Source organism: Callorhinus ursinus, unplaced genomic scaffold, assembly GCF_003265705.2.
Source record: "Callorhinus ursinus isolate GAN/ISIS: 27379988/994484 unplaced genomic scaffold, GSC_fseal_2.0 scaffold20, whole genome shotgun sequence".
Classification (NCBI taxonomy): domain Eukaryota; kingdom Metazoa; phylum Chordata; class Mammalia; order Carnivora; family Otariidae; genus Callorhinus; species Callorhinus ursinus.
This window is the reverse complement of record NW_027397082.1, coordinates 24427806-24443044: the sequence shown is the minus strand read 5'-3', so window position 1 is coordinate 24443044 and position 15239 is coordinate 24427806. Positions and strand designations below refer to the sequence as shown.

Sequence of the window (15239 nt, the reverse complement as noted above, 5' to 3'; positions counted from 1 at the left end):
TGTGTGCATGGCTCCAGGTGTCTCTTTCGGTCTTTGTGCTAATCTCTTCTTACAGGGACACCAATTATACTGGTTTAGGGTTCACCCTAATGACCCATTTTAACTTCCTTAAAGGCCCTAACCCTCTTTAAAAGCCCTACCTCCAGATATAGTCACATTCTGAGATCCTGGGAGTTAGAGCTTCAACATAAGAATTTGGGGAGGACACAATTCAGTTCATAAGAGTTATTACAGAAATATGAGAAAGTACAGAGAAGCAAAAACAATTCTTTTTAACCATCCATTTCCCATCCAAAACCATCACTTTTGGTGTATTTCTTTTGCAGGCTTTGTTTTTCTGCCCATGTATTTACATACTATATGTAATATGCATACATATACATATTACATAATGTATATTTTTAACAAATAGGCTTCCTACTAATCTTAGTGCTTTGCACCTTACTGGTTTTCACTTCCTGATGTATGTAGGGAGCAACTTCTCATGTTGATAGCCATGCATCTTCACCACCACTTTTACTGGCTGCTTGTTATTCCATTTTATACAGACATTCACACCATAACTTATTTAGCCAACCCCCTATTGTTGGAATATTATCACTAAAACTGTTCTAAGAGGGAGTATTTGTAAAACAGTGACTATAGATGACTTGATACAGAGATGGTCAGATTTTCCTAGTATATTTTGTTTTTTAGGATTTCCGGTTTGAGTCTATGTTAGAAACAGTACCTAGACAGGTTGGTTGCCACTGGATGATCCAGAACTGTCCCCAGGGGCAGCAGTCTGCCGATGAAAAGGCATCTCCTGGCTGCCACTCCCCACCAGTCGCAAGGCCTGATTTCCGCCGACCGTTGACTGCCCTCCCTGTGGTGTCTTCTGTGCGGAGCTCTGGGGTGCGTGGCTAACAGGTTTCTCCCAATTCTGCATTATTTCAGGATATCGGCATCTTCAGCTACGAAACCTCCACAATGAAGTCTTGGAAATCTCTAGTTTATTCATAAACAGCAGAAGGATGGAAGAAAATTCCTCCAGCAGTGCCGTGCCAGCCTCTTTGGTAATGAAGTTCTGTTTCACTCAGCACATTTGCAAGGATTGCTATGCTGGGGGTAGGCTTTCTTGTGGCACAGGAACCTGGTCCATCAGAGTTATTGATTAGGTAGCAGTGGAAGTGATAGTCACAATAACGTCTGGCCCTTGCCACTTTCTAAGCACTTTACATCTGTCCTCAGTTAATCCTCTCAATAACTTCGTGAAATCGCTATTGATCTCCACTTCATAGAGGAGGAAGATCAGAGCTAAGCTAAGTATACCTGAGGTCACACAGCAATAAATCCAAGTTATTCTAGTGACAAAGCCCATGTTCTTCATGAGTACATAATAGTGCCTGCCGGGGGGGTGAACCCAAAATAACGACGTGGGGAAAGGACTAAGCAAGCCAAGCATGGGCAGATGCAGAATCGGCCCTCTTGGAAATGAGACAGAACACCACAGAGAGGGCCACCATTGCAGAGTCTCTGTTTTAACAAGCTCCCCATGTAAGTTCCATGCCCACTGAAGTTCGAGAACCCCTGGACCAGTAATCACCCCAGTAATGCAGGGTTGTTTACTTAAGTAGCACTGCTTTAATTAACCGGTTGATTCCATTATCTTGCCCTTTAAAGCTGAATTTTAAAGGGTGCCCATTGATTACCTCTTTACATGCTTAATCATCTGTTCACCGTTGCATCAATCTTATCTTTCAACATAGTGCTAACAACCTGTGGAAAGGCACCGTGTATGCTCACAAATGGTGCTGGTTGGCCACTGCCATGGCCACCTATAAATCCCCCAGCTTTCTTCTCTGCTTCTCTTCCCCTCACCTCGTCGGTGTCTTCTCTCTCTGTCCTGACCTCATTTCCTTAGGTGCTCCTCCCTTTCCCTTCAGTGTGTGGCCAGGGTCGAGAACAGCACCTTGGCCAAGGTGGAGGGAGGCATTGCCTGTACGTGTGCAGAGGACTGGGTAGCAGGGGCAGGGCTGCCTGGTACCTAAGGGCAAGAATCAGATGCTTTCACAAGGGGAGGCAGGCTTAGTGCGGGATTCAGGGTCGGTTGCCCTCGATACCTATTAGCAATAGATATGCCACACGTGCCATGAATGAACCATTGTTCCTCACAGCACTTCTGACACCAAATACGTGGTGTCTTTTCCGACGCTACTTCAGCTCTCACACCAGCTGGGTGTCCCGCTTTTCGATCTACCTTCTGGTAGATCTACTTTTCGGTCTCACTTCTGACACCATCTACCTTGACTTAGCATCAGATCCCAAAGTTAAGGGGTCAGTCCCATAGGACTGTCCCCACTTCAGGTGCCAGTGGCAAGTCCCAGGCTGTCACTGGTACTGCTGACTGACCACCTATAAATTCGAGAGTTTTCCACAACCTCCTCCTCAGGTTCAGGAATTTTCTAGAATCATTCACAGAACTTAGAAACATGCTTTACTATTACCAGTTTATTATGAAGGATACAACTCAGGAGCACCCAAATGTAAGAGATACATGGGACGACGTCTAGGGAGAGGGGGTGCAGAGCCTCCTGGCATCCTGATGTGTTCACCAACCCAGAAGCTCTCAGAACCCCATCTTTTAGAGGTTTTTATGGAGGTTTTGTCCTCTTTCTGGGGACAGAAATAATAATAAAATAAAATAATAATTCCAAGGCCAGGCATGTCTGATTCAGCTCTCCATCAGTGAATTTTGTATTTTGAATGAATATATCTTAATAAACAAAATGCTCAAAAAGTCATAGTTACACACACCCCCAGCTTTTCCTAAAACAGAAATGCTTTTCATTTTATAATTATTTGTGTGCCTGGGCAGTGAGCTCTCCAAGGCCATAATATTCTATCTATCATCTTACCAACCAAAATGCTAACCCAGGACCCTAAAGAGAGATGGAACTCAACAGACACTGTTGGAGGTCAGTTCATCATAAGTAATATATATTTCAGATAATATCAGTCTCCTAATTAGGATGGAAAGAGTCACTATTACTTAAAATAAACTATTATTTTGGTGGTATGCTGCTAATATCCTCACTAGACTATTAAGGAAGATGCACCATGGCCTCTTCAACCACAAACAGATGCATCAGGTTATAGAAGAATGGTGGTCTTTTGCATTTACATGTCCCCCTACAGACTTCTAAGAACTAGCACTTCTCCATTGAATATAGCCTAGAAATAACTTGAGAATGAGAATGTATGAGACACCATGTGATCTTCCCTGACAGATGTTTAATACAGAAGAAAGAAAATGTTTGCAGACTCACAGAGTCACAGTGCATGGGGTCCCGGGTCCAGAGCCCTTTACTGTTTTCTCCATAAATGGAGGCACCAAGGCAAAGCAGCTTCTCCAACAAGTAAGTCCACCATGCCCATGGTTGGGAGAATCCAACATCTCTATATATGAGTGTGTTTGTGTGTGTGTGTGTAAATGCATGTGTAAACATAAAAACATAAGACACAAAGTCCACAGTGATCTGCCTTTTGGTTATTTGTGTAATTCAAAACAGATCCACCCTAAGAATGAACTGGGGGAACTTAGTACCACTAGACAAGCTAACCTGTAGAAAAGAATTTTTAACAGTTCTTCAAACACGTAAAAACTTGGGGCTCAGGAGGGATAAAGACCAGAATAAGTAGCTCTCCAAGCATCTGTACTCTTTCCCTCTAAACCTAGACCCAGGCCCCATCTCCCTTTTTAATGCAGAGCTTACTAATCAGAATTCGCACACAAGCCAAATGAAGTTTGTTTGCCATCCTAGAAGTTGGATCAAAGTTTTAGAGCATCAGGGCGCCTGGGTGGCTCAGTTGGTTAAGTAACTGCCTTCAGCTCAGATCATGATCCTGGAGTCCCAGGATCGAGTCCTACATCGGGCTCCCTGCTCAGCGGGGAGTCTGCTTCTCCCTCTGACCCTACCCCATCTTGTGCTCTCAAATAAATAAAATAAAGTCTTTAAAAAAAAAAAAAGTTTTAGAGCATCAGGATGGAGCACATGGCCAAGACATCTTCAGCCCCTCCAGCCTTAGGCCTTTATTTGCATGTTGAGCATGTTGAGCAGCCCCCTTGTCGGTCTTCCCCTGGCACTTCATCTCAACCCTTGAGGTACCACCCCTCTAGTAGTACAAAGAGGCCAGCAGGGCCTGACACAAGGACGAAAGCCTGTTGCCCCAAACCCTGCAGCAGCCCTGGCCTGAGTCCCTTCATGTGGTCCCGCTTCTGCTCGGGATCCCCCAGAGATCTCTGTTGCATTCTGTAGGCCACTGCCCCATGGGAGGACATGTCCAAGTGAGGAAGCCGGGAACAAAACAGCACCTGGAGGGAGGCAGCTCCTCAAAAGGACGGGCAAACCCATGTGTGATGTCTTTTCTCTTCACACCAGAAGCTCCACCCCTGCTTGGCACAGTGACCTAACATCCTCACAGACTATTTTATCCCTAACCCAATTCAGAATCCCTTCTCCTCCTTGGAGATAGACCAATGGAGCAGTGACCAAGAGGAGTGACCCTTAGGCTCTCTCTGAAGTTAGGGTGTATGATGAAATGTAGCTGGCATCATAGAATGTATGGGGTGAGGTTAGAGATTAAAAACCAGTGAAACAACCGTACAGAGTAAGAGTAATAAATAGTTCTGGTTTTTGAGAGGAAGTCTCTATGGACAGGCAACATTTTGCCCAACATTTTATAATTGACTTAAAATCAGAGGAAACAGCTTAAGTGCCGGATTTCATAGACTATCAAACAGAAGCTACTACCAAGACTCGGGGGGGGGTATTTGTTTTTTGGGTTTATTTTTGTTTTTTAAAGCAATCAGCCATGAACTTCAGTGTCCACTATCACAAAGTATTACTGAGGATTTGGAGACTCTATTATGAAAATATTAAGTACGGCAGTATTTCCATAGACCACCCACAAAAAAGCAGCCCATTACTTTATTGTCACCCCATGTGAATAATGCCATGGATATAAAGCCGGACTGAGGAGGGAGTGAGGCCAGCCCTCTCATGGGGGTGACAGGACCCACTGACCCACTCCTAGAAGCTTCACATCCTGAATTACCTGTTGCAGTAGCTGTCTTGCCCCCACAGGAGCCAAAGCCCAGCATTGATTATAGACCAAGTACTGGAGTGAAGGGAACAGCGTCTTCCTGAGAATCTTCTGCCTCCACCATCCTTGGCTCACTCTGCTTTTCCTCCAAGCAAGACAAAACAGTGCCAAGTGTTGACTCTGGTAGTTGCATCATTGAGGGGGCAAGGAGAAGGGTGTTTGCCTAACCCAAGCCAGATGGTGGCAGCTTTCTCTGTCCCCACTTGGAGTTGAGCCTTTTGACAGTAACCTATGAGTGTGAAGCAATGCGTCAGCCAGAGGAGCCGTAGCGATGGCTAGTGTTTACTGAGTTCTCATAACATGCCTGCATCATGCTTCATAACCGGTGCCTCTGTCATACAAGGCTGTTACTCTTACTATTCCCATTTTATGGATGGGGAAACAGCCTCCAAGGGGTTAAATATCTTGCCCAACCCCTCACAGCCAATAAGTATTAATGGCAGACCTCAGACCCAGGTCTGTCTGACTCCAGAGCCTCATCTCGGCTGCTCTGTTTGACCGCCCAGGGTCTGTCGCCAACAAAGAAAACAAGCTTGTAGGCACAGTGTCAAGAGTTAATTGAAAGGAGAATTCCCAGGAACTTAGATCAGATGAGATTAGAAGACAAGCATTTCCAACCTGAGAAAAACGGATGATGGTAAAAGCTGTATTAGGGTCTTTGCCACTGGTCCTGAGTGACAAGATCACAGAGAGCTAAATGCATAGATGGAGAAGCCTCAAGTTGGTAATTCAGTAGGAGCTCTCATTCCAGCTGTGGGAAAAATAGTTATGCTGTCTGGGGATTATGAATAAATTGTGTCGTTGCCCAGAGTGAACATAAACAATCCTTCTTGGACATAAGAGTTCTTAGGTCTTCCAGGAAGAATTATGCAATGCTGCAGAGTAGGTCTCACTTATAAATGGCACATTGAACCTATGTAAACACCATAAAAATAGGCTTATTTCAGGTGTGTGTGTGTGTGTGTGTATTTATTCAAGTATAGACAGTGTTATATTGATTTTAGGTGTACAATAATGTAATGATTCAACAATTCTATACATTACTCAGTGCTCACCATGATAAGTGTACCATTAATCCCCCCACCCACTTCCCCTCTGGTAACCATCAGTTTGTTCTCTGTAAAAAAAGTTTATTTTAGGGGCGTCTGGGTGGCTCAGTCATTAAGCATCTGCCTTCGGCTTAGGTCATGATCCCGGGGTCCTGGGATCGAGCCCCACATCAGGCTCCCTGCTCAGCGGGGAGTCTGCTTCTCCCTCTCCCACTCCCTCTGCTTGTGTTCCCTCTCTCGCTCTGTCTCTATCAAATAAATAAAATCTTTAAAAAGTAGTTTATTTTGGTTTTGGGGGATTTTTTTTAAGATTTTATTTATTCATGAGAGACATGAGAAACAGAGAAAGAGAGAGAGGCAGAGGGAGAAGCAGGCTTCCCGCAGAGCAGGGAGCCTGATGCAGGACTTGATCCCAGGACCCTGGGATCATGACCTGAGCTGAAGGCAGATGCTTAACCGACTGAGCCACTCAGGCCCCGGAAAAATAGGCTTATTTTGAATTAAAGTTTTGCCTTTGCTTTTTCTTTAGATTCTGACTACTGAACAAGACACCAAACCTATTGTCACAGACTATTTTTTGATGGAAGAAAAATATTTTATATCTAAAGAAAAAAATGAATGCAGGAAACAACCATTCCAAAGAGCCATCGGTCCAGAAGAAGAGATCATGCAGATTTTAAGCAGCTGGTTTCCAGAGGAAGGATATGTTGGCAGGATTGTCTTAAAAACCCAGCAGGAAGTAAGTGTGTCCAACACCATAACAACACAGTATGTGATGAACCACTTCACCACTGCCCACCTCCCTCCATTCAGAATGTCTTATAATTGCAACTTGATTTCTGTTGTTCTTCTTAAGTAAATGTAGAGAAGTGATTTTATTCTTCTGCACGTATTCAGAATGTTATCTCTAAGTTACAGAAACCCAGTCTAAAAACCATCCTTTGCAAAAAAACAGAAAGAGTGGGGGGAGCAAGAACTCAAAGGATTCCTTATGCATGCCATCAGCTGGGGGTCCAGGATGTGATTTCTGCGTGAACACTGTCGTAAGCGTCACGGTACTGTCATGCTAGTCCCATTGGTATTTTACCTTTGGAGACTGCTTACCTTCCTGTTCACACCTATTAAAAGTTTTAGCTAATAAAAGATCCTGTGCTTCTAGGTAAAACAATAGTCCTTTGAAAATACTCTGTAACTTCACGCACAGCAAGAATAATCTCTCAGCCTCAGTCAGAATGAGTAAAAATTAACATTACATTCACTAACATTCCCAAAGCCATTCCCATGAAGGAAACAATTCAGTGACTGTGTGTCAACTCTACGTTGGTTAGCTCCTGTTGGAGTCTGTGAATGGAGCACTGATTTTTTTTTTCCCCAGAATAATAAGAGCTCACCAACTTCCCGCCATTTTTTAAAATTACGTATAAAGTCATTGCTCCACCCATAGACAGTCATGCGTCGTGATATGTCAATAATGAAGGAGTTGAGTCACAAATAGTAACTGAGCACCTACTATGAGCCAAGCCCTGTTCTGGGCACAAAATCTTGCTCCTTTGGGGCACATAATAGAGCTTGCTTGGTAAAATGCCCATCGGAGGTCCATGATGTTGGGACACAGTGGAGATGATAAAGAGCCAGTTTTCAGCATCATGTACTACTTTTTCACTGTGCACCGAGCTGTGAACATGGCCTACATCCTCCACAGAACCCCAACATCTGCTTTGGGAAACCAGAGCCGCTGTCTTTCCTTCTGACCTTGCCTTAGACCATAAAAGGACACTTCATTTAGGCAAGGAAACGTAATTGTCTCCCTAGCCTCCTCACCCTATCAGACTTACACATTGCAGACACAGTTAACAAGCAGTTCTAATAATTATAGCTTTATGAGAAAATATCAGAGGGCTTAGCTGGACTTTGGAAGCCATCTTCAGTTTCTCTCTACATTTTTTCTTATTATTTCTCATTGTCTTGTCTCATTCTCCAGCTACATGTAAAAAAAAAAGGTATCCTTTAAGTGATGATGTCAGCAAGTGAATTTTCAAACCATATAACTGCATGATGATTTACTGTGTTTAAAGTTCTCACTCACCACTTTTGAATGACCTCGTGACAGAATGGAAGCCATTTCACACATAAGAAAATGGAGGTTCACAGAGGTTAAATCATGACAGGGTGAGACACAGAAAGCACTCACATCTGTGGCTTTCCGGTCAGTGTCAGTGCCCAGCACTATGGGGGCAGCAGTCGGCAGCAAGCAGGAGAACACAGGCAGGCTGCAGAGTGTAGAGAGGCCATGGCGCCATATGGCTACAAGGGCTGGAGAGAGGAATGCCCACATGCGATTTAAAATGTTTGTGAGTGGGCGCCTGGGTGGCTCAGTTGGTTAAGCGACTTCCTTCGGCTCAGGTCATGATCCTGGAGTCCCGGGATCGAGTCCCACATCGGGCTCCCTGCTCAGCAGGGAGTCTGCTTCTTCCTCTCACCCTCTTCCCTCTCGTGCTATCTCTCATTCTCTCTCTCTCAAATAAATAAATAAAATCTTTAAAAATAAATAAATAAATAAATAAAATGTTTTTGAGGGGCGCCTGGGTGGCTCAGTCGGTTAAGCGTCCGACTCTTGATTTCGGCTCAGGTCATGATTTCAGGGTCCTGGGATGGAGCCCCGAGTGGGGCTCCGCGCTGAGCATGGAGTCAGCTTGTCCCTCTCTCTTTGCCCCTCTCGCTTTGCCCTTCCCCTCACTGGCACTCTCATACATACATACATACATACATACATACATACATACATACATAAATAAATTCATTCATTCATTCATTCATTCTTTGAAATGTATATGAAACCAGGCTGTAAAGACCTCAGGAATAAATATTTCATAAGGGCTGGTGGAAGAGAAGCATTTTGAAGATTAAGGGGGATAAATTAGAAGGGAAGGCTAATAAGCCTTTTCTGATGGGGAGAATACAGCAATCTCTCCTGTATAATGCCTTTGTGGGGAGGAGATTTTTTTTTTTTTAAAGATTATTTATTTACTTATTTGTTTGAAAGAGAGTGTGAGTGAGCGAGACAGAGAGCATGAGCAGGGGGAGAAGCAGACTCTCCGCTGTGCAGGGAGCCCCCCGATGCAGGGATCGGTGCTGAGACTCCCAGATCATGACTTGAGCTGAAGGCAGATGCTTAACCGACTGAGCCGCCCAGGCGTGGGGAGATTTTTTAAATGACTGACATGTGTCTGCTAAGATAACAAATCACATTTAAAGTGTTTAGGTTGACCTGGTACATAGTCGTACACAGTACATATTTACTGACTGAATAAATGAATTCAACAATTATCGAATGCAAGCAGATACTAGCATAGTTGATAGATTTGGGCTCTAAGTATTTCCGTGTATTTCATTCTGTGGAACTAGTGAGATGAATAAGCAGTTTGTCCATATATTCAAAGTCCCCAAACTGCCATCCATGACCTCTGATCTCCTCTGCCTGCCTGCCTTTTTATAGTTTTCTTGTCTTCTAGGCTCTCAGGCTGTCAGGATCACATCTTCCTGTGGTCAGTATGCCCTCCCGGGACACCTGCTGGATTTGAAATCAGACAGACCTGGCTCTGCCACAAATTAGATGACCTTGGACAGCTCATTTAACTTCTGTAAACCTCTGTGCCCTAATTTGTAAATCTGTAAGAGAAACTACTGTGCCTGATTGAAAAAAACATTAACATGAGACTCATGCCAAACATATAGACAATATGTAGAAAAATGCTTAGTAAGCTATAAAGAGCTACAAGTGAGGGCCGTTATTCTGGTCATAACCTGTGCCTTCTAATGTGGGCAGAAAGCTCCTTGGAAATAAATAAACTGAGTGAGGCTCCAAGGAGCTCTCTTAAAAGTCATGTTTATTGCATAGTTATTGGGGTATTTTATGTGTCCGTTAGAACCTTTTTTTTTTTCATGCTTGCTTGCTTCCCGGTTTTCAAGATAGATTATAAATTGTGTCAGATGAATTACCACCCAACCCCACTCTCCAACTGGTTAAATATATTATGATCAACACAGTGACATATTACACAACTAAAATCTCTTAAGTGACATGAAATGAACACCACAATCTCTTAAGTGGAGACAAAAAAGTTGCAGAACATTATATGGCGTTTATATAATAAAAACAGACAGTAACTCTCCCCTGCCCAACACCCTTAATATAACAAATGGGGTCCAAAAACATCAGTCCTGAAAATTGTAGGGACCATGATTACAAGATTAATGAAATGATCGGGGCGAGCCTGTGGGGCTGGTTGGCAAGAAACTCCAGGAACCAGTCCTTTCCGGTCCTGGCTGCAGTTTGGCGCCACCTGGTGGCAGTTATCCATTCTGACTTTAATATCAGTGGGGACAATTCTGGGTCCTATGGCTGGTTGGAACCTCCAGGAGTGTGGCAGTGATTCCTGGATTTTTCTGGTTAGCACCATTTCAGTGCCTTGATCTGAGGAGATTAGGCTAGGAGACTGTTGGAGATCGAAGGACCTTTCTGCTAAATGCTCACTTCCTGAGATGGGGTTGCCCCTCCCCCTTCAGACCGCCCCCTTGCAGAAGAGAACTGTAAGCTACCTTTCATTTGAGAATGGGGCTAACAAAAAACAGGAGCCATTCCACGATATTATATCTAAATTCACATAATTCCAGGGTTTCATTGTATATATGTGTTCACATACACAAAAAGACACAGATCCATAGCAGATGTTTAGAAGCATATATAACCTAACAACAATGGGTTTTTTGTGGAGAATGAGATTGGGGGGAGGGGATAATGGGGAAAGTTTGGCTTTTTATTGATGTATTTCTATACTGTTTGGAAAATTTCAATAAGATTCATGTATCTATAATCTAAATATATATTTAATATATAGTTACATGTGTAAAATTTACTGAAAGCCAGTTCACCAAAAGCCAATTAACCTGATGACCAATTCTCATAATTATTGAGAATTTTGTCAATATTCGTTTCAGTGTGTCCTACCTCCAGCCATCATTTCAGCCTTTTCACTGCTGGTTCTATCCATCCAGCCTGGCTGAGGGTCAGTTTGCATGCTTCATGTTCAGATTGTCTAGTGTTTCTTAACTGCCCAAGGCCTGTGTAGGGAATGGATGGGCTCTCTCTTAAATGTAATTTACTGTGTTCTTATTTGGCTTTTGGTCATTGGCAATATGGTATGTTGTCCTTGTACAAATGTATCTACAGTGACTTGGACTCAAAATCCACAGGTAGTAGGAGCAGATCTACTGGCTCATTGTAAGCCAGAACTTACCAGTCTGTCAACATCAGCAGAAATACCTACATTACTTTCTTCCTCTCAGAAGACATGGATATCCTTGTAGAATCGTTTATGAACTATTAACTAGTGTATGAAATAGCTGAGAAATAGTTTCCAACATTGCCCAGATACAGCTCACGTTTTCACTGGGTTTTTCTTTCTTGCTCTACATCATCTTACCATTTACTCATACTTTTCTTCTTTTTTAACATAGAACCTAGAAGAGAGAAGCATTGTTCAAGATGACAAGGAGGTAATCTTGAACTCCGAGGAGGAGAGTTTCTTTGTCCAAGTGCATGACGTTTCTCCAGAGCAACCTCGAACAGTCATCAAAGCACCCCGTGTCAGCACTGCGCAGGATGTCATTCAGCAGGTGAAAGCCTCACCCTTGCTCTCCTCGGTCTGCTCCTCAGTGTAAATCACTGGCATAAATCAGATGTCAGCTCATTTTATGAGAAGTTCTAGAACAATGGGGATCTGAAAAGGGAGAGTGTGCCTCTAGGTTGGGACATGCTAGTTTATTCCTTCAACAGACACTTGCCTAGTATCTATCATGAGTCTGGCTCTCTGTGGAAGTGTTGATAACAGATTTAGGAGGGGGCTCCACATAGTAATTTCATTGGCCCAGAAATGCCTAAGCCAGTCCCTGGTGACTGTTTCTCAAAGATCTTACAGAGGACATGCTGGAGGCCTTCTCTGGCCCTCTCCCTCCTCTAAGTCATGCTTCTTTGTGTACATGGTTTCAAAGAACTGTATCTCCTTCCTTCAAGCCTTGTCATGGTTTATTAAATACCCAGTTGAGAAGTGGTATAGCCATAATGGTTAACACACAGACACTAAATCAAATTGCTCCAGGTTTAAATCCCAGCTGTCCTTCTTAGTGCCTCAGTTCCAGTGGTGTGCTGGCAGACTGGCTGTCTTAAGGGAAAAAAAGAGCCAAACTGATTTTTAGTATTTGTCAATTTCTGTTGCGTGGATACTCCCACCACGTCTGATTTCACTGGCCCATTCCAGTTGGCTCCAGCACACTATATTATATACTCTGTGGTAAGCTACTACATCTACAACATGGAGATTGTATAATAGTCCTTTCCACACACAGTTGTTGTGAAGATCAAGTCAGTAAATATACGTAAGGTGTACAATGCCTAGCACCTAGTAAACACCGTTTAAGTGCTATCTGCTATTATTACACAATGATGTGGTTAAAATTTGCCTCCTTAGTAGAGTTTGAAAGTCCAAGAGAACCCAGACATATGTTTGTTTGGTTTTTTTCACCTTTATCTCCCCAAAGTATAATACAGTATCTGTGACACGGAAGGCCCTCACTAAACATTTGATGAGCAAATAAATGTATAAATGAAAGATGATCTTGTATTAAATGAAAAGTGAGACCGGGTAAATTACTAAAATGCCTTCCACACCCAAGACTCTGTGATAGAGAGGCTCCCGAGGGTCAAGATTCTGCCCCTCCCGTTCTATGTGACCTTCATGTCTATGAGCTTTGGTGCATGTAGAAAACCCAGTCGACATCCTTATTCTGTTACTCATTAGCTGTGCATTCTCTGGAGTCTGCTTAATCTCTATATATTTAAGTTTCCTTGTCTGAAAATGGGGTAATAATACCTAAATCACGGTCTGCTGTGAAGCCCAATTACAAGTGACAACTACGCAAACATAAACTGAGGAATAGGACGATACAATCTGAGAAGGATCCCCTCCTTCTCTAAAAGTCTGTGACATTTTCCCACCTTCAAGTTTCATTCAGAATGAATGCAAGTGTTGGAGATACCGTGTATTCAGTGGACCGTAACTTCTCTTTCAGACCTTATGCAAAGCCAAATATTCCTATAGCATCCTGAGCAACCCCAACCCGAGTGACTACGTGCTTTTGGAAGAGGTGGTGAAAGATGCTACCAAGAAGTCTTCCACCCCGAAGTCCTCCCAGCGGGTTCTTTTGGATCAGGAGTGTGTGTTTCAAGCCCAAAGCAAGTGGAAAGGTGCAGGAAAATTCATCCTTAAGCTAAAGGAGCAGGTGCAGGTAAAGTTCAAAGTTCTTTTGCTCTCTCCACAAAGCACTTGATACTCATAACCAGGTGGTAATCAAATCTGGGAACTTATGAAATCTAGGAGAAAGTTTCTGAGGCAAGGGATATAGTTGGGAGAAAATGGTTTGGCTTCACTTTCACTACATGAAAAGAAATGTACTCCCCACTGTGTTAGGTAAGCAGCCCTGAGAGGGGACTCCCTCAGCACTTCTTCCTAAAGCTCTACCTACTAGAGAAAAAGAGGGAAGGGCTCCATGATAGCATGTCAGGTGACTGGGGATCCCGGCTTTCACCTTATACCCATGGAAGGTTCTTTTTTTTCACAGGCATCCCGAGAAGACAAAAGAAAAGGCATTTCTTTTGCAAGTGAATTCAAGAAGTTCACCAAGTCAACTAAACAGCCCCGAGGACTCACATCACCTTCTCAGGTCTTGGCCTCAGAAAATGTCCAAACCAAGGAGGAGAAACTGGTGGGCAGCTTGCCCTCCAGTGACACCACAGAGTACCGACAATAACCAAGGTTGGCACATTTTACCCAGATAGATCGAGTCATTGCGCCATTCTGAAATGGGGGCCCACTTACCCTACTGTGTAAGGCACAGCTGGCCCAGAGGACAATGTCCCAAAGGCAGATAGGAATCGTACCTAAAAACAGGAAAGGGGCTCTGAAGATCCATGTACCTTCAGTATTTATAATTTTAGACCGACTGGTTTTGTAGATGGCCAAACGAAGGCCCCAAGAAGACAACCAACTTGTCCAAACTACTACATCAGCTTTATTTTATCAGACCTAGAACTGCCTTAACCGTCACTAACACAAATATTCTCAAAGGATTGCTTTCGGTCATTCAGCTTTCATTCCTTTGGATTTTTTAGTTTCATGCTGTCTATTTTGAGGTTTGATTTAGCCTCAACAACCTCACCTTGGTCTGCCTCAATTAAAAAATAAAAATCTGGCATTCAAACTGTGTAACAGCCTCTATCTGGAAACTGCAGTAAACTCAGCCTTTGGTTGCCTACCCGCTGCTTAGTATCCACAGAGTAAACTTTGTTCCATCTTAAAAGATTATATGGAACCCAAATTTAAAAAAAAAAAAAAAAAAAGAACATGAGGAAACCAAGCACATATATATTTTTTTACTTCTTAATGAACCCAAGGGATTAAAGCCCACTCTTTACCTGCACCATTGTAGTTCTAAAATTGAGACTGCTAGCCTAGCAAAGGCATTGCTGCTCACACTGCAGGGCTTCATCGTCTGCCTTTATCACAATAAGGAATTTCTTATATAAAACTGTAGAAGCTCACATTAAAGAATTCATTGATACCTTTTGGCAGGACCTAATCTGATTTATAAGAGCACAAAAGAAGGCCCAATACACTGAGCCCATGTTTCTACATTTGAGAAACTCCTAAAATAATTGGTGCCCTGTACCACACATACAAAGCTCTTTCAAAACAACAGATGGGACCAAATACAGGAAATCCCCTCCAGAATATCGGCATATCCAACTATCCTGAGAGGTGCAAGGTTACTTAGGTTCTGTATGTAAAGGCTCATCTGAAGGAACTCGCGGAACCGGGGCAGCAATCCACATCACACATCGAATAATAGTGAATACGCACAGAACGGCGAAGCCGTGCTGTGCCACACTCGGAGAAGGCTCAACACCCGTTTTCTGTCGAGATACATCTA

General features: G+C 43.2%; 1 protein-coding gene across 5 annotated transcripts in view; it reads left to right on the top strand.

Moving 5' to 3' along the window:
* Positions 1–15239, top strand: part of PLCE1 (phospholipase C epsilon 1) — a 337159-nt gene that overhangs the window by 320501 nt on the left and 1419 nt on the right. For 4 of the 5 annotated variants that reach the window (XM_073904420.1, XM_073904421.1, XM_073904422.1 and 1 more), the window contains 6 exons: positions 937–1055; positions 3270–3398; positions 6724–6933; positions 11712–11870; positions 13323–13538; positions 13872–14065. In XM_073904420.1, coding sequence (XP_073760521.1) covers positions 937–1055; positions 3270–3398; positions 6724–6933; positions 11712–11870; positions 13323–13538; positions 13872–14060 — 1022 coding nt within the window. In that variant the 3' untranslated portion in view covers positions 14061–14065. Of the gene's footprint in view, positions 1–936; positions 1056–3269; positions 3399–6723; positions 6934–9706; positions 9890–11711; positions 11871–13322; positions 13539–13871; positions 14066–15239 lie in introns of those variants that run through there. The other variant, XM_073904423.1, reaches the window with a different exon arrangement.